We start from the raw sequence: 25,939 nt of genomic DNA, 5'->3' as shown, positions 1-25,939 counted from the left end.
GTCTGTGTAGTCTAGAACTGCGTTTGCTCTTCCTTCCCTATCATCAGGCAAAAGGCTAGGCTGAACAGATGGGAGTCTGCATTTAAGCAAAGGAGATCAAATTCCAGAGCCTCACGCCTTTCCCCCACCGTTCTCTGGTCACCAGCTCCAGGACCCGAGCATGGTAGGGAGAAGGCACACAGTGAGGAAGGGCCACGCCCAGGACCTGTTAACTAAGTGGGTAAGGGATTATGATGATGTCACAATGCAGGTTACATGCGGGTTTCGAGGTAGGGCGCTGGGTTGCAGAGGGCCTTACAAGGGCAGAGAGTGGCATTGTCCTGTAACAAGGGCTTGGGCGTCTTAGGTGGCAGCAGGGGGTGTAGCACCGGAGAAGCCCATCGCTGTCCGAGCGTTGCCCTTGGGGCGATGCGGGGCACGTGGCTCAACAGAGGCGGAGTCCAGTCGGCCACCCTCTGAGAGGTACAGAGGGACCCCGCCCCGCCCGGCCCCGCCCTTTTCCTAGAGATTGGAGGGCTGGTTCAGACCCAGGCTAGGGGCCATCGTATAACCCTCTTCCAAGGCCAGACAACTGCCCCGTCCCCCTGCACACACCGGGGAGACCCCCAAACGCGGCCAACCCCTCGCATTGTCCGCCTACCCGGCCAGCCTGAACTACACTTCCCGAGGTGCTTGGGGGTCCCGAGGGGCGGGGCCACTGGGCTGGGGGGAGGGGCCGGCACGTGCCGCGGCTCTCAGCCAATAGGAAGCCCGGTCGGGAGGTCACGTGCCGCTGTTTGGCGCTTTTGTGCGCGCCCGGGTCTGTTGGTGCTCAGAGTGTGGCCAGGCGGCTCGGACCGAGCAGGTGGGTGCGGGGCTCTTGGAGGAGGCGGCGGGAGGCTAGGGGCCAGCGAGAGGGACGCGGCCGGCGGGAGGGGCCGGGCTATGGCAGCGGCCCCCTGCTGGAGGGCGGCGGGCGTGGCCGCGGGCCCCAAGAGGGGCTGGCGGGCGGGGGTCGCTCCGCTTTGTGTGTGGCTCGGGCGGAGTCTCGGCTTTGTCCCCGCTCCCTGGGGGCGCGGCTATCGTGGGGAGGGGGCGCGGCCAGCTGGGCAAGTCTTTGGTGTTAGCCCGGGGTGCAGTCGTGGAGACAATAGGGGGCGTGGGCCTTCGTTTGCCTCCTTCCTTCCCTCTGCAGTCGCGGCCCCACTGGGGTCCCCATTGTTTGAAGGGGCGGGGCGGCTCTAGGGAGCAGCGGTTTTAGGGCCAGACTGCCGGCGACTAGGGCCTCATCCCCTCCCCGCTGTCGCCCTCGCCCAGTGACTAGGGCCGAGCCGGAGAGGCTGACACCCCACGAGAGCAATCCTGTTCTCGCGGCGAGGGGCACAGACAACTAGGCTGGAGGCAGGTTGGGAGGGAGTGAAGGGAGGAGGTGGCGGGCCGATGGCGGGGCTATCCCACGGCCAGTTCCCCGGGCCTGCCCCACCCGCCGAGCTGCTGCAGGGGTGGGGGGTGGCCTCGAGATGTTTTTGGCGGGAGTTGGGGGGGGGGTTCGTCAGCGCGGGGCTAGCCCGGGAAGGGCGGAGTTACCCAGATAGGACCGTTAGCCCCGCCCATCCCTCCCCTTCCCACGCGCGCGGGCTCCGGGGTGTTGTGAGTTCGGGGAGATTCGAAAAGGCGCGGGGAGGAAGGGGGCGGGGCCAGGGGCCGGAGCGCAGGGCGTGATCTGATTGGCCGGGGGCGGCCACCCGCTTTTCCTCGCTTTGACCGGGGCCACGCCCATCCTGGGTCCGGTGCTGCGTCTCATGCTCTGCTGGAGTTAGACCGTTTCGTTGCCTCGGATTTTAATTTCCAGCTGTTGGAATCTGTAATCTTATGTCTTCTTACCAGGCTGGGGTCTACAAGGATAATGACCTTAAAAAAATCAAGGGGGGGGGATGTAGAATTTTTCATGATATAAGGCAGCAAATACTACAACCTAAAGCCTAGAGGTTCATAAAACTGATTAATTTAGCCCGCTGTTGGATAAGGAGCTTAGGCCCCAAGAACAATAGGAGTTCAACATTATTGGTTAATATTAGCTTGGGCGTTTTGTTTTCCACCATGGCAGACACAGACAAAGCAGGGGTGGGTATTTCATTTGCACAATGAGTTGTAGGCAGTATTAAGATGGCTCCGGTCTCACTGTTGAGTTGAATCTGGAATATCTTCTCGCTGATTGCGGGGGGGGGGGGGGGCGTGGGGGGGTATTTTAGAGTTTACAGGAGAAAAATATATATTGTGACTTAACCTTGTCTAAATTTTAAAATCGCGGAGATGTTTTTTGAACAGGCAAGCTCAGTTGACTTGATTTTCTGAAACCAATGTTCTATTTAGTTCAGATTTACCAATGTTTCAGTATTTTCTAGATTTTTATGATTTTCTAGTTAATGATGTCTTATTTAATTCCACAGTAGTGATTTTTCTGACACTGATTTATGTGGATGTTGTTTGAGGTCCCTTTGGATCAATGACCTAGAAATGCAAAGAAATTGATTGCATGCTTTTAAAAATCGTTTTCAGGGTTATCCTTGCCAGTGGATTGTGTAGAATACACTGCCAGTCTCTTGTCTTCTGTTCACCATGGCTTCTTCTGGTAGGTAATCTATTTGGAAAAGCTGAATACTGATGGGTTTAGGGTTTTATAATAGGAGATGGATTCAGGCCTCAAGCCATTAATTTGGCAGTTGTGTTTTGATCTTATAAATAAAAACCCATTTTATAAATCGGAGAATAAAGAAGAAAAAATATCACTTGAATATACTGAGAGCTTGTAATTGTTTCACCATTTGATGATTTGGCTTGGTCTGGAGCAAAATTGTGGAGTTTTGCACAAGTCTTTCTTTTATTTATGAAAGTGATTGTCAAGCACTGATATCTCAGAATGGTATTTATTAATCCAAAAATACTGCGCTTTGGTTTTCTGAGAGGTGGTATTTACGTAATTTCTTGCCTGCAAACGGAAGCTTCATCAGCCCTAAATCTTTTCACTAAATTGATGTAGTTTTTAGAAAATTACAGGATAGTTTATTAGAATAGGAAAACCCCATTTTTCTGAAAACGTTATAAATATGATCAAATCCAGATATCCAGGTGAAAGAACTGGAGAAGCGTGCCTCAGGCCAGGCTTTTGAGCTGATTCTCAGCCCTCGATCAAAAGAATCCGTCCCAGAATTCCCCCTTTCCCCTCCAAAGAAGAAGGATCTTTCCCTGGAGGAAATTCAGAAGAAATTAGAAGCGGCAGAAGAAAGACGCAAGGTAAACATCACAATTCACAGAGAACAGGGTATTTATTTATGTAATGTGGCAAATCAGTTTTATTTCCATAACAGGAGAAAAACAATTGTAGCTAGATGTGATTATTACACATCTGTGTAATTACACACTGTGTAAATTACATATGCCAGGAAGAAGAAAAGGCCAGGCATCACTTACTGAACTCCTATTATGTACCAAGTCCTTTACTTCTATTTTTCTTTAATACAATGACCCTAAAGGGTAGATGTCTGAGATACTGAAAGGAGAAAATGGTCTTGGGAATGTTGTCATTTTCCCATGTCCTGTAGCTAGTGAGTATCGTAGCCAGAATTCAAGCCTCTGTTTGTCTGAAACCAAAGTTCCTGCCTCTCTCATGCTTTCTCTTTGAAAAATAGATTTGTTGGTGCATGGTTTCTTTTTCTTTCCCTTTTTTGGGGGAGGGAATTAGTTCGGTGTGGTTTGTGTGTGTTGTGTCTGTGGGGTTTTTTTGTTTTGTTTTGCTTTTTGAGAGCTGTACAATAAAAACATTTTAGATTGCTGGTAATGATTGTGTTGCTCCACTGGCATGATGATATTAGGGCAGTTTTTCTCTTACCTAAGCAATTCTGTAAAGTATCCATCTTCAAAAACAAATCCGAAGAATCAACAAGTATGGAAATGCTTGTTCTAGAAAAATTGAGAATCACAAAAGTTTATGCATAGAAAATTAAAAATATTCATTATCCTACTTCCCAGAAATAACCATTGTTAACGTTTTGGTGCATTTCCTTCCATCCAATATTATTCTTTTCATGAAGAACTTTATATATAAATTCCCATTTCATTCCCTTCCAACAACCCTCATTGAGGTGAGTGGGTTTAATTTTAAAATTAGGGAGGGGCGCCTGGCTGGCTCAGTCAGTACGGCATGTGGCTCTTGATCTTGGGGTGGTGAGTTCAAGCCCCGTGTTGGGTGTAGAGTTTATTTAATGAAAAAAAAATTTTTTTTAATAAAATTAGGGAAAGTAGGCACAAGAAGGTGAAGTGGTAACCTGCCCCTGACCAACACAGTTAATGCAATTTGAAGTCTAACACACCTAACCACATACACACATACACAGGCCCCTGTTTAAGCTGCTGTAACATGCACCATGGACATTTCAGTGCTACATGTCATGTATATGTGCACTGACCCACGGTCAACCCTGCGCGTGATCCATTTCTCCAGGAAGAGTGGCAGTGTGAGCAAGGCTGGGTCCTCTCTACCTGTTTCTCTGTGCAGATAGAGTTCCTATGGAGGTTCATGGAGTTTTTGAGTTTGTGGAGGAGATGCGGCCAGGAGCTGGACAAAAAAAATTAAGGAGTCGACCCCGGCCCTGTCGTCACCAGCCCGTGCTTTTATGCAGTAACTGCCTAAATGTAGTGACACTTCCCCTGACTGGGGTTTTGCAGAAGAGAACCAGTGGCGGGTGCTCTTCGGTTTTTGCGCAAGTCAGTGATACTTCCAAGCACATCAGAATCTATTTGGTAACAAGCCATCCCGAGTCTGTTGAAGGAGGCACACTGTGGTAACAGAGCTCCAGTGGTCTGGAAGTGAATGCAGCTTCTAAAGAGAAGGGCTGATAAGTGTTTCCTCGAAACAGAACTCTCTCTAGTAATCTGGGGTCTTAGTCTTAAATTCCCTATCATTCATAGATTTTCTTTGTATCGATATGGTTGCATTTTTTCATAATAAGCTAATTTTCTTTGGGTGGACTTTCAAGTTCAAGAGCCAGATTCTTTACAGTACAGCTCCTTTGTCGCGTGCACCTCACTCAAGTCCTCTTGCTACCATTAAGCAGTAAATCTTACAGGGATTCCCTTAAAGAACAGTAGTGCAAGACTCTGAACCAACCTGGGCAGTTTTCCAAAGTAAATACGAATACCCGAAAAACAGTATGGTTTTCACCGTATTTTGAGACGGATAATTCAGGCCCTTGACTTAGGTGTTGTTTAAGGAGATTTCATTCTCTGTCTCTCTTCAGTCCTCCCGATTAATCGTTTCTTTTGTCATCGTACCTAATGCTAAATAAACGTCCGAGAGTCTAGCCTCTTACACATTTTTCAGTCCCACGAAGCCGAGGTCTTGAAGCAGCTTGCTGAGAAGCGGGAGCATGAGAAGGAAGTGCTTCAGAAAGCGATCGAGGAGAACAACAACTTCAGTAAAATGGCGGAAGAAAAGCTGACCCACAAAATGGAAGCCAACAAAGAGAACCGAGAGGCACAGATGGCTGCCAAACTGGAGCGCTTGCGGGAGAAGGTTGGTGTCCCAGCCTGGCTTGGAGAGGGTCAAGAGCTTGAAGTCTGCCCCAATGAGGTGGCCTGAACTAATGGCCTTGATCTAGGTGGTTGGTGTCTTTGTCACCAGTTTCAGGCCCTGACACATTAAATGACAGGTATCTTATTTTAGAATAAGGTGGGGCAGAGCTCCTGGCTGGCTCAGTCAGTGGAGCGTGCGATTTTTCTTGCCCTCGGGGTCGGGGTTCAGGCTCCACGTTGAATGGAGAGATGACTTAAAATAGAAAATCTTTAAAAAATATATTAAAATGAAATAAGACAGACTATGCAGTAATTTCCAGAATAGTTGTACATTCTGTGGAAGAGTCGTAGGAGGCTCAGTCAGTAGGTTCCCCGAGTGATCCAAGGAAGCTGGAAGATCATGTTTAGAATTCTAAGTATGCGATGTGATTCCCACTGATATATAATACACGCCCTGATGCTGCCGTTGGGACTCTTGGGGTGAGCGCCTTGGCAGGCTTTCGAATTAGACTGATGACGAATGCCGTTTCTTCACAGGACAAGCACATTGAAGAAGTACGGAAGAACAAAGAGTCCAAAGACCCTGCTGATGAAACTGAAGCCGACTAATTTGTTCTGAGAACTGACTTTCTCCCCTTCCCCTTCCCAAATATCCAAAGACTGTACTGGCCAGTGTCATTTTATTTTTTGCCCTCCTGACAAATATTCTAGAAGCTGATGTAGGACTGTATAGGTAGACCCAGACTGTATGATGTTGTTTTAGGGGCTAAAGGGGAGAAACTGAAAGTGTTTTACTCTTTTTCTAAAGTGTTGAAGTCTTTCTAATGTAGCTATTTTTCTTGTTGCATCTTTTCTACTTCAGCACACCTGGTGTGCTGGGTTAATGGCTAGTACTGTATTGGCTCTGTGAAAACCTGTTTGTGAAAAGAGTATGTAGTGGCTTCTTTCAAACTGTTAGATGCTGAATATCTGTTTACTTTTAAATCCCAATTCTGTCCCGATCTTACCAGATGCTACTGTACTTGAATGGTTAATAAAACTGCACAGTGCTGTTGGTGGCAGTGACTTCTTTCTCTACAGGTAATAAACTGTGACGTGTTAGAGGCCCTCCCGGTTGCTGTTTGTTCCAGACGGGGCCTCTGGCCTCCAGAAACACCCAGTGCACACATCACCGAAAGTTCTCTGCCCCAGAGTGGTCCTGCTTTGTCTTCTTCCACAATCCTCACTGTGTTTTGATGCCCCGCCCAGATCAGCTGTCCCGATGGTCTTTCAGATGTTTATTCACAAACAAGCTTATTTTTGTTCCCATGTCCCTGTTAAAAAGGCAGATTAAGGCATCTGGAGATCCTAGTTAGAGGTATTTGACAGTGTATTTGCTTTATGCTACCAGTGGGGTGGGGATGTGCCCTCCAGTGCTTTACTGCCGAAGAAGCCATGACTCCAAAGTGGGAATATTCGTCTACTCCTCTGCGCCCATGTAGCAACCTTCTGGGAAGAGGTTAAAGGGAGCCTTATTTTCTAGAGTAGCGTCTGATCTGAGTGGTTAAGGCTCGCAATCTACTTCATCTTGTATCCAGAGGTTATGATATTCACCATTGTCAGAGCTTTGCTTCTCAACTCCGGGAAAGCCTTTGGCAGCTTTCCTTGGTGCTATTTGGGAAATGGCCTTAATTGCCTAAGATTCTTTGCTTCCACATCTGTATAAAAGCCCTTGGAAGCCACGCATCTGTAGTGGGAGGTGAGACCGTGCCGGTGGCCAGACTGCAGGAGGGTCTGCTGGTTGCCTTGCACGTGCTTCCTCGGCTCTGGCTTTATCAACCGGGGAGGCCAGTGAGTGAGCCAAGTTTATACTCAAATTGGGAAGGATTATGAGCGTTTGTGATGCCTTGAATTGGCTTCCAGATTTACTTAGACCAAGATGATCAGTTGTAGTTCTGGGGGGAAAAGCTGAATTTGAAGGGTTATGGCCACGTGGGGCAACACAGGAACAAGATCAAGTGCAGTTTAGTAGACCGATAGTTCAGACGATAGGACAAAGTGAGGCTTGTGCAGGGACTCAGCGTTGTTCATCCTCAGCCTCTGGCACGGAGCAGTTAGAGGTTGGCACGGGTGACCTGGTGCCGGGAGGGATCTTTTAGATGCCGGTTTTGCGTAACTGGGACATAAAGACCGTGTGAAGATAGAAATTTGTGTTGACACTCGGCGTCCTACAGATGGCAGTGAACTTCGTGTTCATATAAGACCGGTAGGGAAGGGAGCAGAGCTTAGGAAATAGCCTGAAAAGAGTCCAGATGGGCTGAGGGAGGATACCCCACCCAGTTAGTTCCCACCAACCCCGTGGTGGCTCTGACTTAATACCACAGTGGTCCTGAGTTCCCACCTCGTGACAGTGATGCGTCACGAGGAACTGAAGGCCTGATGCTTCTTACCATGACCTCAAAAAATCCTGGCTTTCTGGTTCACCTCTGACCTTCGGAGAGGCACTTAGCCCTGGGCCTCAGTTTTCTCCTAAAATAAATACAAAATAAAAATAAATTAAAAAAATAAAAATCAAATTAAAACGAGAAGCCTGAGCTAGGCTAGTGAAATCCTTTTTCATTCAAATTCTAGGCCTACAACTTGGAGGGAAGGAGCAGTGGGTGCCCGTGAGTGGGGAGTGCCTGAGCACTTCCCCAGCCTGGGCATCCTCTATCCTGTCTTCCAGTGCCCATCCCCCAGTGGGGCCGCCCCCCCTGACAGCACTCCAGGCCAGGCGGTGTGACCTCAGCCTGGGGGCTGTCATCAAGGAGCACACTCCATTCCTTTTAGCTTGAGTGGAAACTGAAGCTTGTCTCTTCCTCCTGGGACCTTTGTGCTTAGACATGGGATGGGCAGGCCTTGGCGGAAAAGAGATATTTGAGGGGCGCCTGGGTGGCTCAGTCGGTTAAGCGTCTGACCTCGGCTCAGGTCATGATCTCGCCGTTTGTGAGTTTAAGCCCCGCATCCGGCTCTGTGCTGACAGCTCAGGGCCTGGAACCTGCTTTGGATTCTGTGTCTCCCTCTCTCTCTCTCTGCCCCTCCCCTGCTCACGCTCTGTCTCTCTCTGTCTGTTGATAATAAATAAATGTTAAAGGAAAAAAAAAAAAATGGAGCTTTCCCCAGGGGCGCCTGCGTGGCTCAGTTGGTTAAGCAGCCGACTTTGGTTCAGGTCATGATCTCCTGGTTCATGAATTAAAGCCCTGTATCAGGCTGTGTGCTGACAGTGCAGAGCCTGCCTGCTTCAGATCCTCTGCCCCTTTGTCTCTGCACCTCCCCCATGTGCTCCTGCTCTCATGCTCTCTCTCTCCCTTTCAAAATAAACTGAAAGAAAGAAAGAAAAGGAAGGAAGGAAGGAAGGAAGGAAGGAAGGAAGGAAGGAAGGAAGGAAGGAAAAGAAAGAAGAAAGGAAGGAAGGAAGAAGGAAGGAAAGAAAGAAAGAAAGAAAGAAAGAAAGAAAGAAAGAAAGAAAGAAAGAAAGAAAGAAAGAAAAAAGGAAGAAAGAAAAGAAAGAAAAGAAAAAGAAAAAGGATCTTTCCCTTTGGGCGGAAGGTTGGATTAGGTGCCCAGGAAGTTCGAACCATGTTTTGACCACTGAGGTTTCTCCCCACTGAGCCGAAGTTCAAGGCCCCAGAAACACTGCTGACACTTCAGTCCCTTGCCATTTGCCTCCTGCCTCTTGGGCCGGGTCATTCAGAAGGTCCAAAGGGCCCTGTGGCTGAGACCTCTGCCCGCCGAAGCTGGTATTCTGCACTGAAGGGGCATGGGGAAGATTTTCTGCCTTGGTTTATACATGCCCCCAGAGTTTTAAAGCTTAGTTAAGGGTTTGAGGAGCTTAAAATGCAGCAGCCTCAGTGGAGGGGGCTCTCGCCCATAGCTGGAAAGGCCCAGTCTTCTCCCGGTATGGTCAAGAACAGTACCTTCCCTGTCCCTGGGCACCAGATCCTACTGTGAAGTGGACAGAGAGGGTAAGAAACAGAGGCAGAATAGCCAGATGCCCATGGCCACCACCTCAGCAGAATGGCGGTTACCAGGGGACTGAGCCTCTGTATGTACAGAAGGCCTCCCACTGCCCTTGCTGGCAGGAAGCCCCAACATCACTGGGGGGGGGGGGGGGGGATTCCCTGCCACACCTAGGCCCCCCTCTTGTGTGCAGCAGCTTATTATTTGCCTGATCTCAATGAGTCCCCAGAACAACCCTATGACATTATCTTACCCACTTTACAGGCAAGAAATGAGGCAACTGAGACTCAGATCAGGTGATTTGCCAAAGTGACATACCTAAGGGTGTGGGGTCAGGAATCAAACCCTAACTTTTAACCCCCAGCTCTACTGCAGCACCTTACATATCACAAATGAATTATTAGGCAATTATTTGTTTCGAGTATGTCTCCCCAGCTAGAATGAAGGGTCGCAGAGAGCAGGAACTGTGCCTGTCACATTCACCGCTGGATCTCTGGCTCTGAGACTGGCATACAGTAGGAGGTTAATAAATCTGTGCTGAATTAAATCATGATGAGTGGACCAGTGACTCTTATGGTCCACCTCGGGGCACTTGCTTTGTCCTCTTCTTGTGTGGACCCCATGGGAAGTCATTCCGATTTTCTAGAAGCACAAGATGGCTCTGCCCTGGTTTGCAGATCGGCCTCGGAGGTGCCCTACACTTAATGGCATCCTTTCAGATCCAAAGGCACAAACCCGTGGCCTGCAGTCAGAATCATCGGTCTGCAGGCAGGTTGTGTTCAGCATGTGCTGCTTAAATTTTTGAATGAGTTGACAATTAATTCCACTAGAAAATTTGATTTCAGGCTTATCTTGAAAAACCTGGAAGATCTGGCAACCCTGGGCTCACAGTCCCGCCCAGACACAGTCGGCGGGCTCTGGGCAGCTGCTGCCACCTTGAGGTGGGATGTGCGCACTACAGCAATCGGTCCTCTGGCCCGCCCACTTCTGTCCTTGACCGGACCCAGGGCCCCGCTGCAGGCCTGCCTTTGCTGTCCCTGACACAGATAACAGCAACTCCATCAGTCAGTCAAACTTTTTTTTGGTAGGTCAAAGGTCCAATCGGTACAAAAGGAAATACAATAAAAAGTGACTCCCCTCCCTCTGATGTCCCCTAGCTCTGTCCCCTGAGGCCACAGGTCCCTAACTGTCCCACAGACATGCTGCACTTCCCTTAGCACAGTCTCCAAATGCTTGCTGGCACCTCTTAGGGGCCAGACACCAGCTGGGCAGCAGAGTCACATGACAAATTTTCAAAATAGACTCTGGGACCCTCATCAGACCTTTGGAGGTAGAATTTCTAAAATTGGAGTCTAGGTGTCTAGATTTTTTTTTAATTTTTTTTTTTAATGTTTATTTTTGAGAGACAGAGAGACAGAGCACGAGCTGGGGAGGGCAGAGAGAGAGGGAGACACAGAATCCGGAGCAGGCTCCAGGCTCGGAGCTGTCAACACAGAGCCCGAGGTGGGGCTCGAACTCACGAACTGTGAGATCATGACCTGAGCCAAAGTCGGATGCTTAACCGACTGAGCCATCCAGTCGCCCCTAGATTTTTTTTTTTTTAGAGCCCACAATGTTTTCTGTTCCTCAGCAAGACAGAGACCACCGTACTCAAGGTGTACCGTCCCTAAAACAGTTCCCATTCTCTAGTCCCCCAAAGTCTGGCAGAGATGGGCCCAGAGCTACAGCCATCGAGGCCACTGCTCAGTTGTGCAGACTGTACCCTGCCTGGGGGCACTCAGCCAGGGCCTGAAATCTGGCCAGACCTTCACACCAGGCCACGTTACACCACCGCCCTCCCAACCCACAGAGGAGCGGCACCTCTTCTGAATTTACCATGTCAACCATTCAATGCAAATCCAGGGAGACGTGCGCTATGCAGATGGGGGCTCCTCAGTGCAGCTGTAGGCCCAGGATGACTTCCTGTAAGAGGTGAGGCTTGGGCCACGTTTGGTCTAGGGGTTAAAAGGAAAGAAGGCACTCTTCTGCTCTGTACTTCCCTCACCCCGTTCCCCACCCCAACCCACAGCTGCCTGTGTGTATTAGGGGTCACTGATAGGGAGATCTTAATAACAGTGTACAACGAGAAGGCCCTGGGAGACCGACTAAGGTATAAGGAGGGCTCCAGCCATAAGTCAGACCAGCATGCTTGGCCTAAGGCTGCTTGGGGTTAGGTGGCTTGGTTTCCAGAAGTGCTTGCTTGAGGAAGCAGAGATGTAGGAGGCTTGTTCCTTCCGGCCACAGTCCACCCTTCTCTACGGCCTCAATCAGCGCTATCAAAGAGTGGCCCTCGGACCACTGCCAGGCTACTGGACTGCAATGAGATAATACAGACATTGAAAGTAAGCATTTCGAAACTTTTATGACAATTTTACAACGTCAGTCGAAGACTATTAAAGTTGAGGCCGATATTTTGCATCTTTTTTTACTGTATCTAAAAAAATTGTAAAATCTACATAACATAAAATGTGCCATTGTTACCATTTTTAAGTGTACAATTCAGGGGCGTTAACACATTCACAATGTTATGTAACCACTGCCACTGTCTAGTATATTTCTTTACTTTTACAAAAGTGTGAGTTTTCTGCAGATAAAAAAAAATTTTTTTTTTTTTTAAATTTCATTTGAGAAACACTGACCTGTGGGTTTCCCAAAGCCTTGAAGGTTTGGGCACCTGATTGCACAACTTGATACAATGTTTGGCTTCATTTTCCCAACCCGACAGGTTGGGAGATTTCCCCCCGGGGAGTGGCGGGGGCTGAGGTCCAGGCTCCCTGGACAAGGGGAGTGGAGCCATGGGCACCACCCTGGAAGGGAGGAGAAAGAAGCTTCCGTGCTGCCTGGGGCTGGGGCAGGACCTGGGCTGTCCTCCGGACAGGGCAGCTTCTGAGCGCCTATGGCAGGAAAGGCGGATGAGAGGCTGCAAGGCTTTCTGGGAAGGCAGGATTTCCTCCTGACTCAGCTGGGGGAGGTGCATTTGCTGAGAATCCCAATAAAGTCAGCTCCAGCTGGAAAAGCCCTCCGCGACCTCTGTGTCTGCCCTCCTTGTTCGGAGAAAGAGCGTGAGGCCAGAAAGAAAAGACTTGCCCCAGTTGACGATCAGTCAGCGGTGGTCCCAAATGCAAACCTTTCCATTCCCAGGTAGAAGCAGGGCAGGGGTTCCCGGAGTCACACGGAATGCGGTTGAAGTTCCAGCTCGATTGGCTCCCCAGGAACTTTGGGCATCCCACTCATCAGTGAAATAGGGATAATCCGTCACAGGCTGGATGAGTATTGAGCCTGGGGACAAGTTTAACGAAGCACAGAGCCTGGTGCTTGGGTGATGAGCTGTCTCAGTCCCCTGCCTCTCCCTGTCCCTCCAAGCCCACTCTACAAACTGTAGGGCCTTCTCTGTCTTCCATGTCCCCTCACTGCAGCTGGGCGGACAGAGGAAGGCAGACCCTCTCCAGACTGCGAACAGGGAGCTCCTAATCTACTGCAACTGACCTTCTCTGAGTTCTTGACTCTTTTGCCAACTCTTTGGACATCTTGGAGAAATGTTTGTCCTTTCTGGAACTCAGAACCTTTGTAAAATGAGGGAGTTGAACCAGATGAACTCAAAAGCCCATTTTGGGGAGAGAGTACTAAAGTTTGGGATGCTTTACATCTCTGTGTCTTTTCAGGTACAAACTCCCAGCACGTTAGACCCTGTCAGACTGGGCTGCCACGGGGTTACCAGCCACCTGCTTTTTTTTTTTTTTCTTAAAGTTTATTTTTTTTATTATTTAAAAACAATTTAATGTTTATTTTTGAGAGAGAGGCAGACTGCGAGCAGGGGTGGGGCAGAAAGAGAGGGAGACACAGACTCCGAAGCAGCTCCAGGCTCTGAGCTGTCAGCACAGATCCCAATGCTGGGCTCAAACTCACAAACCACGAGATCATGACCTGAGCTGAAGTTGGACGCTCAACCAACTGAGCCACCCAGGCGCCCTGCTTAAAGTTTATTTTTATTTATTTTGAGAGAGAGAGAGAGAGAGAGAGAGAGCAAGCAGGGGAGGGGAAGAGAGGGAGACAGAATCCCAAGCAGGCTCCATGCTATCAGCACAGAGCCCGATGCAGGTCTCGAACCCATAAACCATGAGATCATGGCCTGAGCCAAGATCGAGTCAGATGCTCAACCGACTGAGCCACCCAGGCGCCCCGCTAGCTACCTGTTTTTGTGTTGCCTCCTTCCTGTCTCTCTTTTCTTTCTCTTTTCTGGTGAAGGTTTCCTGAGCACTTAACCATTTTCTGCGCACCGTAGCTTTTAGGCATTTCACATGTTTCATCTTACCGAATCTTTAAAGCGTCCTTGGGAAGTAAATGCTATTCTTATCTTATTTTCCAGACAAGAAACTGAGGTTCAGAAAACTTTCGTCACAGGAGTGCTTGGGTGGCTCAGTTGGTTGGGTGTCCAACCTCAGCTCAGGTCATGATCTGACGGTTCATGGGTTCAGGCCCCGCATCAGGCTCTGTGCTGACAGCTAGGAGCCTGGAGCCTGCTTCAGATTCTGTGTCTCCTTTTTCCTCTTTCAAAAGTAAATAAATAAACACTTAAAAAAAAGAAAAAAAGAAAGAAAGAAGGAAAGAAAAGTTTCATCACTGACCCATAGCCGGTCAGTGGCACAGCCAGCAGGTGGCGCACCCAACACCATTCCCCAGATGGTCAGGTCCCATCCCAGCCTGTATTCTGTGTGGGTTCAACATGGCACGTGCCCACGCTCACTTTCTCCCTCCTGTTTTCCCCAGGCGGACTCTGACTCCCATCTCAGACACGCTCCTGCTGGCAGGATCACTTGGGCAGTCAGGGAGGACGGTTTGGCTGTTGGTGGGAAGATGATCGCTGGTTGGTTCCAGTTTCTGACTCCTGTCTCAAGATACCGCGTCTTCTAGTCCCGACCGCCTTCCTCTCCTTTCTTTTCAGGTGTCCCTAAGACAGAACCCAAAGCAAGCCTCGCCATTCATTCATTCATTTATTTACTGAACAGATACAAGCATTCCTCCTACATGCCGGTAACAGTGCTAGGCCCTGGGGACACAGCGTTGCACAAGGCAGACAAGGTCCTTGTCCTCATGAGCTTCGATTCTGGTATAGGAGACACAATAAAAAAAAAAAAATATATATATATATATATATATATATATATATGTGCTATGGGGGAAATGAAAAGGGTTGATATAATAGACAGTGACTGTGGCAGGGCTTGAGGGTCACTGCAGATATGGTGGGTGGGGGGCCGTGTGTTCCTGGCAGGTAGAATGGCGTGCAAAGGCCCAAAGGCAGGAACCAGCAGATGCGAGGAAGGAGCATAAGCGAGGCCCATGTGGCTGGATAAGTGAAGAAGAGGGTCCGGTGCAAGGAGGGTGGTCGGGGCCCAGCCATGGAGGCCTGTGGGGCTTTAAGCAGGGAGGGACGGGATTGGATTATGTTTGTAAAGGATCGTTCGGCCACCATGAAAAAAGTGGATTGCGGGGAGCAGGAGTGTGGGAAAGAGAGAGGAGGGTGGCTTGGATGGGGGTGGGGTAGATGGGATATGGAGAGACGATGACAGATCCAGGATCTCTGTGGGCCGAGGTTACAGTTTCACTGCCACCGCTGAGAGGGAGCTGGCGTGTGGCAGGGAGGAGAGGTGCGCCACATCTGTAGGGATCTGGGACAGGAGATGCCCTGCTATGTCCTCCTCCTTCCCCTCCCTGGAGTAGGACTGTGAGCTTCTGATGGTCAGGCGTCACCCTGGGCAGCAAGAGGTCCACGTCTCCAGAGCGTCTCCTCCAGCCCTCCTTCCTGGGCTCAGAGTTGTTTAAAAAAAAAAAAAAAATTTAACCGAGTCCATTTAAAAATCTAATTGACTGTATTAAACAATTTATGAATCAGCATCCCATCTAGCAGGTAGAGGAGAACGCCAAGAAGCTGTGCAAAGTGGTTTTTAAAAGCAGGTAGGGGCAGAAAAAAAGGAATTTACTAGCAAAGAATGTATTGTCTTAGGCAAGGTCACCCTCCTAAAGGGAATGGTAGGGAACACTAGGGGTTACCTCCTCCCTTCGACCAGGAAATTCCACTTGGGTTGGTTAAGGGTTACATTTCTGGGAGATCGAAGCCGTTGTTAGGTCAGGCATTAAGTCATGGTTTACTGACGTGGGGCCCTAACATAAGTGACACCATTCTGAGCCTTTTTTTTTTTTTTTTAAATAGTTCCTCCCTTTTGATCAGACTCTCAGCTTAACTGAAAGATGTGATCAAAATTTAAGACATTAGCACCGTTCTCAGGAGTGCTCTGTGGTTCTTGAATCTTTCATTTCTCTTTTGGTGCAATAATCCCAGATGGTGACTTTTTTTCCAGATCATAATCTGTGATATGGTTATGACTTTGAGTTCACAAAGGAACGTTTGATGACAAGTCCACAATCTGAAGGGCAAAGTTTACCCACTTTGTCGCGTCCTTCCAGGCCAGGGTCAGAATAAAGGAAAGAAAGGAATGGAGAAAAGGTTGCATGTTTAATGTATGAGGTCTCGTGGGGTCGAACCCACAAGCTGTGAGATCATGACCTAAGCCGAAGTCAGACGCTCAACTGACTGAGCCACCCAGGCGCCCCTATATTATTTTATTTTATTTTAAAATATTTATTTATTTTTGGGAGAGCACAAGTGAGGGAGGGCAGAGAGAGGGGGACAGAGGACCCAAAGTGGGTTCTGTGCTGACAGGCTGACAGCAGCAGGTCCAATGTGGGGCTTGAACTCACGAACCGCGAGATCATAGCTTGAGCCAAAGTCGGATGCTCAGCCAACTTAGCCAGGTGCCCCTACAATTACCCTATGTTTTTAATAGTAAAACTAACTTGCATTAAACATCGCCTGATTATTTACATGTCTGTTGCAGGAATAATGCTTGGCCATATAAGGTCTCTCTTCTTTTTAAAATTAATCTCTACATCCAACATGGGGCTCAAATTCATGACCCAGGGATCAAGAATCATATGCTCCGTGGACTGAGCCAGGAGGCGTCTTGTATGTAAGATCCTTTTAAAACTTTTTTTCTTTTTAAATGTTTATTTATTTTTGAGAGAGAGAGCATGAGCAGGGGAGGGGCAGAGAGAGAGGGGGACAGAGGATCTGAAGCAGGCTCTGTGCTGACAGGGAGCCTGATGTGGGGCTCGAATTCACAAAATGTGAGTTCATGGCCTGAGCCAAAGTAGGACGCTTGACCGACTGAGCCACCCGGTGCCTCTTCTTAAAAGACATATGTGTCGTCTTTCTGTGACACATATTTTAAGATAATAGCTAGAATTATGACTGATAGCATTATACCAGGGCATATGGAACTTGAGGAATTGTATGCAATTTCTAAAACACATATATGAATAACATTGACCCACGCGGTACAACCAAAAAAGGGTTATCCTCATTTACTGGACAGTGCTTCCTGTTAATTCAACGTGCCAGATAAACCTGACTAGTTTAAACTCTCTCTTTGTTTGAGATGTTTTAGGGGTTCCCTGAAAAATCCCCCAAGTTAGCTAGAGGTAAAGTGACTTCATTTAGAATTTGACTTCTGGGACATTTGTCCAAAAAAAAAAAAAAAATGCCTTTGAGACAGCTTTTTTTTTTTTTAATTTTTTTTTTCAACGTTTATTTATTTTTGGGACAGAGAGAGACAGAGCATGAACGGGGGAGGGGCAGAGAGAGAGGGAGACACAGAATCGGAAACAGGCACCAGGCTCCGAGCCGTCAGCCCAGAGCCTGACGCGGGGCTCGAACCCCCGGACCGCGAGATCGTGACCTGGCTGAAGTCGGACGCTTAACCGACTGCGCCACCCAGGCGCCCCGAGACAGCTTTTTAATAGTTGTTTCTTTTTAGTGGTCTTTGTAAGAGTGTGGAAGGATTCTTTTTTTGGTGACGTTGAATCTGTAAGTTTCAGGTGACATGTGAAACCTTTTTAAAGATTTTTCTCACAGTTTGAAAAACTATTAGCCAGGATCATGGTGTAATAAGACATACTGTTTTTCCTTTAAAAAAAAAAAAAATGAAGTGCTGAGACGCCTGGCTGGCTCAGTCCGTAGAGCTTGCCTGTCTTGATCTTGAGGTTGTGGGTTCTAGCCCCACGTTAGGGGTAGATATGACTTAAAAATAAAATGTAAAAAGATTAAAAAATTAAAAAAAATGTAAGTGCATGTGTAGAGCTAAGGAGCTGTTGTACGTTTATGATTTAACAAAATAATTCTAAAGGAACAAAATGAAAAATACAGGAAAGGTTTTAAAACGTGTGTCAACTATACTCAAATTTAAAAAGTTAAAAAAAAAGGTTTAAAACACTTGGGCAAACAAGATCATAGGTCACTGTGAAATAATACTTAGTTATCCATTTAACCAAAATGACAACTTGTAGACAGTAAAAAAAGTTAAATATTTGTAAAAAGCCTTATCTCTTTTAGTATCGAAAGGACTCAGGGACACCTACTTGGCTCAGTTGGAAGAGCATGGGATACTTCGTCTCAGCATCCTGAGTTTGAGCCCCACATTGGGTATAGAGAGTACTAAAAATAAATGGCTTAAAAAATATGTATATAAAGGGGCGCCTGGGTGGCTCAGTCGGTTGAGCGTCCGGCTTTGGCTCCCGTCATGATCTCGCGGTTCGTGAATTCGAGCCCCGCGTCGGGCTCTGTGCTGACAGCTCAGGGCCCGGAGCCTGCTTTGGATTCTGTGGCTCCCTTTCTCTCTGTTCCTCCCTCGCTTGTGCTCTGTCTCTCTGTCTCTCTCTCTCTCTCTCTCTCTCTCTCATTCTCTCAAAAATAAATAAACATTAAAAATTTGAAAGAAAGAAAGAAAGAAAGAAAGAAAGAAAGAAAGAAAGAAAGAAAGAAAGAAAGAAAGAAAATAACAAGGGCACTTGTGTGGCTCAGTCTGTTGAATGTCTGACTTTGGCCCAGGCCATGATCTCATGGTTCGTGGGTTTGAATCCCTCATAGGGCTTTGTGCTGATGATGTAGAACCTGCTTTGGATTCTCTTGTCTGCCTCTCTCTCTGCTCCTCCCTGACTCATGCTCCCTCTCTCCCTCTCTCTCTCTCAAAAATAAACATTAAAAAAATTAAGAAATAAAGTAATAAAGGGGAGCTATAGCACCAATGTAAGATTTACAGTTAATTGTAGATTCTACCATTCATAACAATTTTTGAGATGCTAAGTGTGTTTCAACTCATGTTTAATGATACTTAAATTGTGGGAATTTTAACATTTGTTCCCAAATAGCAGAAATTGTAAAAATTGTGATTTATTGGAGACAATACCATTATTTGTATATCTGACATTTAACCTTTTAAATTAGGGAGTCTAGATGCTTTTGTCGTATAATATTAGTACAGTGGGGCGCCTGGCTGGCTCAGTCAGTAGAACGTGTGACTCTGGATCTCAGGGTTGTGAGTTTGAGCCCCACGTTGGGGGTAGAGATTTCTTAAAAATAATAAAATCTTTGGGGCGCCTGGGTGGCTCAGTCGGTTAAGCGTCCGACTTCGGCTCAGGTCACGATCTTGCGGTCCGTGAGTTCAAGCCCCGCGTCAGGCTCTGTGCTGACCGCTCAGAGCCTGGAGCCTGTTTCCGATTCTGTGTCTCCCTCTCTCTCTGACCCTCCCCCGTTCGTGCTCTGTCTCTCTCTGTCTCAAAAATAAATAAATGTTAAAAAAAAATTTTTTTTAATAATAAAATCTTTCATATTAATACAATGATTAGTCTCTTGTAAAAGACAAGGAAATCTGGCAACAAAAAAGTTTTAGTTGATGTTATCTGCTTGTGAGGATCAATTACTTAGTATTTAAAACCGTAAGGCATTGCGGACTTTTCTTTCAGAACACGCAAGTCCTTTCCTGTGCCTTTATGCCTGTGGTAGAACAATGAAAGAATGAAGAGCCTACTGATATGTTCAGAGTTATTGACGTGCCAAGAGCTGGGAGAATCTACCTGTTGGAGGGAAATGCTCTTTAGCATATGTAAAAATAAGTGGCAACAGTTAATTTTTGAAAAATTAGGTAACAGATGCTTTTACTGCTCAATTGAATAGTCAAGATGTTTCTATCATCCCCAAGGCACTGGCTGGCACCCATTACTTTCTGATTTGAGTGATAAATAATTGGTAATAGTGTCATAACTATATGGCATTCTACAGCACACCTCACTGTACAATATTTGAAGTTTTCTTCCTATTGATAAAACTATAGGTTAATACATACTGATTTTCCCCTTAACTTCTCCACATTAGCTTTTTTTTTTTTTTCTTTTTTAAGAAGGCTTCACACACAGTGCAGAGCCCTACTCGGGGCTTGAACTCACAACCCCGAGACCAAGCCCAGAGATGAGTTCAAGAGTTGGACGTTTACCCGACTGAGCCACTCATGCGCCCCCTCCACATTAGCTTTTTAAAATAATTTTTTATTCTTTAGTTTCCTGGATTTATACCTTAATGTTATAATGAGTGAAAATATAGTTCAGTTTGATAATGAATTCTTAGTGTAACTTTGTGTTTTTTGTTTTTTTTTTTAATTTTAAGCAGGTTCCACGCCCAACATGGGTCTGGAATTCACAACATCGAGATTCAGAGTCAGCTTGACCGGCTGAGCCAGCCAGGTGCCCTCTTAGTGTAATAAACTGTTTTAAAAAACTTCCTCGGGGCGCCTGGGTGGCGCAGTCGGTTAAGCGTCCGACTTCAGCTCAGGTCACGATCTCGTGGTCCGTGAGTTCGAGCCCCGCGTCAGGCTCTGGGCTGATGGCTCAGAGCCTGGAGCCTGTTTCCGATTCTGTGTCTCCCTCTCTCTCTGCCCCTCCCCCGTTCATGCTCTGTCTCTCTCTGTCCCAAAAATAAATAAACGTTGAAAAAAAATTAAAAAAAAATACTGGTTAAAGATCATAAGGAAGTGAAGGGGAATATAGAAAAACAGCAGGAAATTATGGCTGTATGGCTTAGCAATCAACACAATGTGTTTTTTTATTGTTGTTTTTAATGTTTTATTTTGATTATGAGAGAGAGAGAAGAGAGAGAGTGCACAAGCAGGGAGGGCCAGGGAGGGAGAGTGCTGAGAGAGAAAGAATCCCAAGCAGGCTCTGCGCTGACCTCACAGAGCCTGACGTGGGGCTCGATCTCACGAACTGTGAGATCATGACCTGAACAGAAATCAAGAGTCAGTCGCTTAAACGACCGAGCCACCCAGGCGCCCCCACTTTTAAGTTTTGATATATATGCTTAATATCCATTTTGTTAAAGCGGACTTGTTTAAGCCAGTAGTTAGGGCACAACCTCAGACATCAGACATGTAGATCTGAGTCCCGGCACACTGCTTCCCGGGTGACCTCTCTGTCCTTCGGTTTCCTCCCTGGGAGGGTGAGCATGACAGCTATTCCTGGGGTTGTTGTGGGGATTAAATGAGTTAATACATGTCACACGACTTTAAAAAAAGTTTTTTTTAATTTTATTTTTTATTTTTTAAAATTTACATCCAAGTTAGTTCGCCTGTAGTGCAACAATGATTTCAGGAGTAGATTCCTTAGTGCCCCTTCCCCGTTGAGCCCATCCCCCCTCCCACCACCCCTCCAGTAACCCTCAGTTTGTTCTCCATATCTAAGAGTCTCTTATGGTTTGCCCCCCTCCCTGTTTTTATATTATTTTTGTTTCCCTTCCCTTGCGTTTATCTGTTTTGTCTCTTAAAGTCCTCATATGAGTGAAGTCATATGATTTTTGTCTTTCTCTGAATAATTTCACTTAGCATAATATCCTCCAGTTCCATCCACGTAGTTGCAAATGGCAACTTTTTGATTGCCGAGTAATACTCCATTGTATATATATCCCACATCTTCTTTATCTGTTCATCCGTTGATGGACATTCGGGCTCTTTCCATACTTTGGCTATTGTCGATAGCGCTGCTATAAACACGGGGGTGCATGTGTCCCTTCGAAACAGCACACCTGTATCCTGTGGATAAATGCCTAGTGGTGCAATTGCTGGGTTGTAGGGTAATTCTATTTTTCGCTTTTTGAGGAACCTCCCTACTGTTTTCCAGAGTAGCTGCACCAGCTTGAATTCCCATTTTTTAAAAATTTTTTAATGTTTATTTATTTTTGAGAGAGACAGAGACAGAGCACTAGCAGAGGAGGGGCACAGAAAGAGGGAGACACAGAATCTGAAGCAGTCTCCAGGCTCTGAGCTGTCAGCACAGAGTCTGACGTGAGGTTCAAACCCATGAACCGCGAGATCATGACCTGAGCTGAAGTCAGATGCTTAACTGACTAAGCCACCCAGGCACCCCATATGTCACATGCAGCGCCTGCCATATAGGAAATGCTCAGACGTTTGCTATTGTCACTTATACGTCAAAGCCATTTAGTAGAGTTCAGTTGCCATTTAGGTGGGATAAATCCTCATATTTAGGGCATCCATCATTTAAATGGTTTTAACACTTGCTTTATTTGTGGCTTGTAATCAATAAACTAAAAACTGAATGGTTGTTCGTTCCAATATTTATGCAAGTGCTTCGTGGCCATGAAATTCCGGACAGTCCGTGCTCTGTGACTAACATGTCTGTGACCTAAGGCAAATCATGGAGTCTTTTAATGGCTCCCTTTCTGCTGTAACCTTGTGGTTCCACAGTTGTTACCCTCTCATTCTGCTGACGTCACCATGGTCTCACTTGCTGATGGCACAGTGCTCATGGGACAAGTGACATTGGGTGCGAGCCCCAAGTCAACTAAACATAATTAGCTTTGCTTTATGCTTTGGCTACACTTGTCCCACACTTGGACTTGAGGTCTTGTACACGTGTGCCACTGGCCACATACCACATAGTTTGGAGCCCTCAAAAACTTTAGTGAATAAAATAAGATAAACATTCTACTTGGGACAGTTCAGTATAGAGTTTAAGTTTATTTTTTTTTGACTGGCTTTTTCAGACCCTAGTAATCGCAGCTATGACTGGATAGTTGATTGTTTTTTGTTGTTGTTGTTGTTTTAGGTTTATTTATTTATTTTGAGAGAGAGTGTGAGCATGAGCAGGGAAGGGGCAGAGACAGAAGGAGAGAGAGAATCCCAAGCAGGCTGTCTCTGTGCTGTCACCATGGAGCCTGATGTGGGGCTTGATCCCACAAATCATGAGATCATGACCTGAGCCAAAATCAAGAGTTGGACGCTTAGCCAACTGAGCCACCCACACGCCCCTTTAGTTGATTTTTTTCTGATCGTTAAAATGTATATAGAGTTCTTTTTAAATGCCACGCATCTCTAATAGGCACACATAAACATATAAACAGAGGGCCTATAATTATTGTTTGAACATTTTTAGCCAGGCGATAAGTATGATAATACAAAACTCCCTAGTTGATAAAAGAACAGTTGGATCCCAATCGATTTTCCATGAGATGGAATGAGTTAAAGTTACCTGCTCAGACGGCTAAAGTTTTTTCTACTAATATTTGTGGAGAAGACACATGATTTTTCGTTTGTCTAAATTGCAAATGACTTTTCCCCATTAAGTCTTCCTTCTGAGAAGAATTCTATCCCTGAGGTTTATACTTTTAACATTTTCATCTCAAAGACAGAGGGAAAGAATGCAAGTTCCTCCAAAAAGGACTTTGGTTTCCTAAGGCTAATACTTTACAAGCCTTTTGAGACAAATAGAGGAGGTCTAGGGTTGCCTAAAGGACTAAGTGAGTTCTGAATGGCCTCTAGAGCTGTGTTTCTAGTTTTATAAAGATTTGTAGGATAAAGACAGTTGCTTTCGATCCCTCAAAGGATTGGATTGTAGCTTAGATGTTAAAGAACTGACGAATGTTGGAATTTTTTTTTTAATGTTTATTTATTTATTTTCAGAGAGAGAGAGAGAGACAGAGACAGAGAGAATGCAAGCTGGAGAGGGGCAGAGAGAGAAGGAGAGAGAATCCCAAGCAGGCTCTGTGCTGTCAGTGCAGAGTCCAACGCAGGGCTTGAACTCATGAACTGTGAGATCAAGACCTGAGCTGAAATCAAGAGTCAGACACTTATCTGACTGAGCCACCCAGATGCCCCAGATTTTTTTTTTTTTTTTAATTTAAGCTTTCCCTTGGTTGCTTAAAGGAATAGCAGTTTACCAGAAAATCCCTTAGTCTCATCACCTCCAGGAGGGGCTCACCAAGGGCTCGTCTTTGAAGGGAGATACGGAGGTGTCTGTTAAGCCATTAACCTAGCAGACTTTTGTGTAAAGGCAGTTCAGACAAAGGATAACTAGAATGAATGTTCAAAGAAAGGAGTGTGGAGGTAAGCACTAAGAATGCCTTCAGTCTTACATATTACGTTCCTCTTGTGTCTTTTGATTTTTTATCAGTTTTTTGCATAAACTTTCAATGGAGTTGAACTTTGTGCTATTCTTGGTCTTTGTTGTTGTCTTTTTTTTAATTTAAACTTATTTATTTTTTACTTTAAAGAGAGAGAGCATGTGAGCAGGAGAGAGGGGCAGAGGGGGAGAGAGAGAGAGAGAGAGAGAGAGAGAGAGAGAGAGAGAATCTTAAGCAGGTTCCGGAGCCTGACATGGGGCTCAATCCCATGACCCTGGGATTATGACTTGAGGTAAAGTCAAGAGTCAGATGCTGAACCTACTGAGCCACCCAGGCTCCCCCAAACCTTGCTTTTAAGTGTATTTTTTTTTTTCATTTTTATTTATTTTTGGGACAGAGAGAGACAGAGCATGAACGGGGGAGGGGCAGAGAGAGAGGGAGACACAGAATCGGAAACAGGCTCCAGGCTCCGAGCCATCAGCCCAGAGCCTGACGCGGGGCTCGAACTCACGGACCGCGAGATCGTGACCTGGCTGAAGTCGGACGCTTAACCGACTGAGCCACCCAGGCGCCCCTTAAGTGTACTTCTTAATGATCTTATTTACCTGGAACATTCCTCATAAAGGCCATTGTAATTCTAGGTTGTCCTTCCCCTGAGGGCTGATAGCAGTTTGGTTGAACCTTAGCCAAAAATGGAGTTTAACCCATATCTCCATATCTCACTATATCTCACCACCAAAGGGGGACAACTCACATATCTGTCTGGCCTTATTTTCGGGTCCCCAACCTGATGGTTACCAAGCCAAGTTCTTCAGGACACAAAACAAGCTTAGTAAGATTTTGCCTTTTTTTTAAATTTCAAGATAATTTTGGGACCATAAGTTTTGGGACCATAAGTTTTATTTGTTTGTTTGTTTGTTTGTTTTTTAATGTTTGACTTATTTGTTTTGAGAGAAAGAGAAAGGCAGAGAGAGAGAGGGAGAGAGAGAATCCCAAACAGGCTCTGTGCTGCACAGAGCCTGACATAAGGGTTCCATCTGACAAACCATGAGATCATGAGCTGAGCCAAAATCAAGAGTCAGTCACTTAACTGAGTGAGCCACCCAGGAAACCCCATAGTTCTTAGATATAAAATAAACAGGTGTGCTGGAAGGTGCTATGTTTAACCCTTTGGATTTCAAAGATCCCATCTTATTTATTTATCTTTTTCTTTTAGCTAAGCCTTTACTTCATGTGCACACTGACAGAAACCAACAGTAGCCCAGGAAATGGAACCGTGGACACCACCAGTAGCCAAAGAACTGGGGATGGGAAAGGATTGAACCAGCAGACATCAGAGAATGGAGACTGTTGGGCTGATCCAAGTGAATGGAGGACTATAGCTGCTATCGGCAGCTCCCAGTGTGGAATCTGAGGACAGAGCCTCGGTCTGGGGTTTAGAAGTTCCTGCAGATTGGCCAACAGAAGGCCTGTGTATGCCACCAGCAATTTCCAGAATATACTAAGCCAGCAGACTCCAGTAAACAGGGACTGTGGACTGGAATGGGGGAAAGGGATTCCACACAAGTGCAGAACTACAGACTGAACCAAGGGCTACCGACTGGTGCTCTGTTAGATTCTCCTGTCAATCTAGACTGACCTGTTAACCCTGGACTGGAAGGTCCGTTAGATTGGGAGCTCTACACAAAAAGAGTAGTGCTCAAACCAAGAGGAGCTTACCAAGGGCCCTAGGAAATGGTGAGAAACACAGTGACCTCAAAGGGGTTCGCTTTGGATCCCACTCTTGCCACCAAATCTATTAAAAAACAAAACTTAACCAAGTAAATTGGCATTATTAAATAATTCATTAATATGGCAACAACTCATCTAGCAGGTAGAGGGGAGCTCCCAGGAGCTGTGCAAAATGGAAGATTTTTTTTTTTAATTAAAAAAATTTTTGTTTATGTTTATTTATTTTTGAATGAGAGAGAGAGACAGAGGATAAGTGGGGAAGGGGCAGACAGAGAGGGAGACACAGAATCCCAAGCAGCCTCCAGGCTCTGAGCTGTCAGCACAGAGCCTGATGCAGGG

General features: G+C 46.4%; 1 protein-coding gene and 1 long non-coding RNA gene across 4 annotated transcripts; both read left to right on the top strand.

The window, feature by feature from the left end:
- Nucleotides 1-757: 757 nt before the first annotated feature.
- Nucleotides 758-6,604, top strand: STMN1 (stathmin 1). 3 transcript variants are annotated; one of them, XM_003989674.6, is made up of 5 exons: nt 758-844; nt 2,539-2,611; nt 3,101-3,273; nt 5,360-5,551; nt 6,088-6,604. In XM_003989674.6, exons 2-5 carry the CDS (start codon nt 2,599-2,601, stop codon nt 6,157-6,159), a joined length of 450 nt encoding a protein of 149 aa, XP_003989723.1. In that variant the 5' UTR covers nt 758-844; nt 2,539-2,598; the 3' UTR covers nt 6,160-6,604. The 3 variants fall into 3 exon arrangements, with proteins under 3 accessions (XP_003989723.1, XP_006934480.1, XP_023114098.1); XM_006934418.5 differs by lacking the exon at nt 758-844 and adding an exon at nt 1,788-1,843; XM_023258330.2 differs by lacking the exon at nt 758-844 and adding an exon at nt 1,958-2,103.
- A 9,666-nt stretch (nt 6,605-16,270) lies between these two features.
- Nucleotides 16,271-25,547, top strand: LOC123379524. The gene is made up of 2 exons (XR_006584050.1): nt 16,271-16,595; nt 25,086-25,547. It is a non-coding gene; the product is annotated as an uncharacterized LOC123379524 (long non-coding RNA).
- Nucleotides 25,548-25,939: the final 392 nt, after the last annotated feature.

Source organism: Felis catus, chromosome C1 (assembly GCF_018350175.1).
Source record: "Felis catus isolate Fca126 chromosome C1, F.catus_Fca126_mat1.0, whole genome shotgun sequence".
Taxonomy (NCBI): Eukaryota; Metazoa; Chordata; class Mammalia; order Carnivora; family Felidae; genus Felis; species Felis catus.
This window is presented reverse-complemented; position numbering and strand designations above follow the sequence as displayed.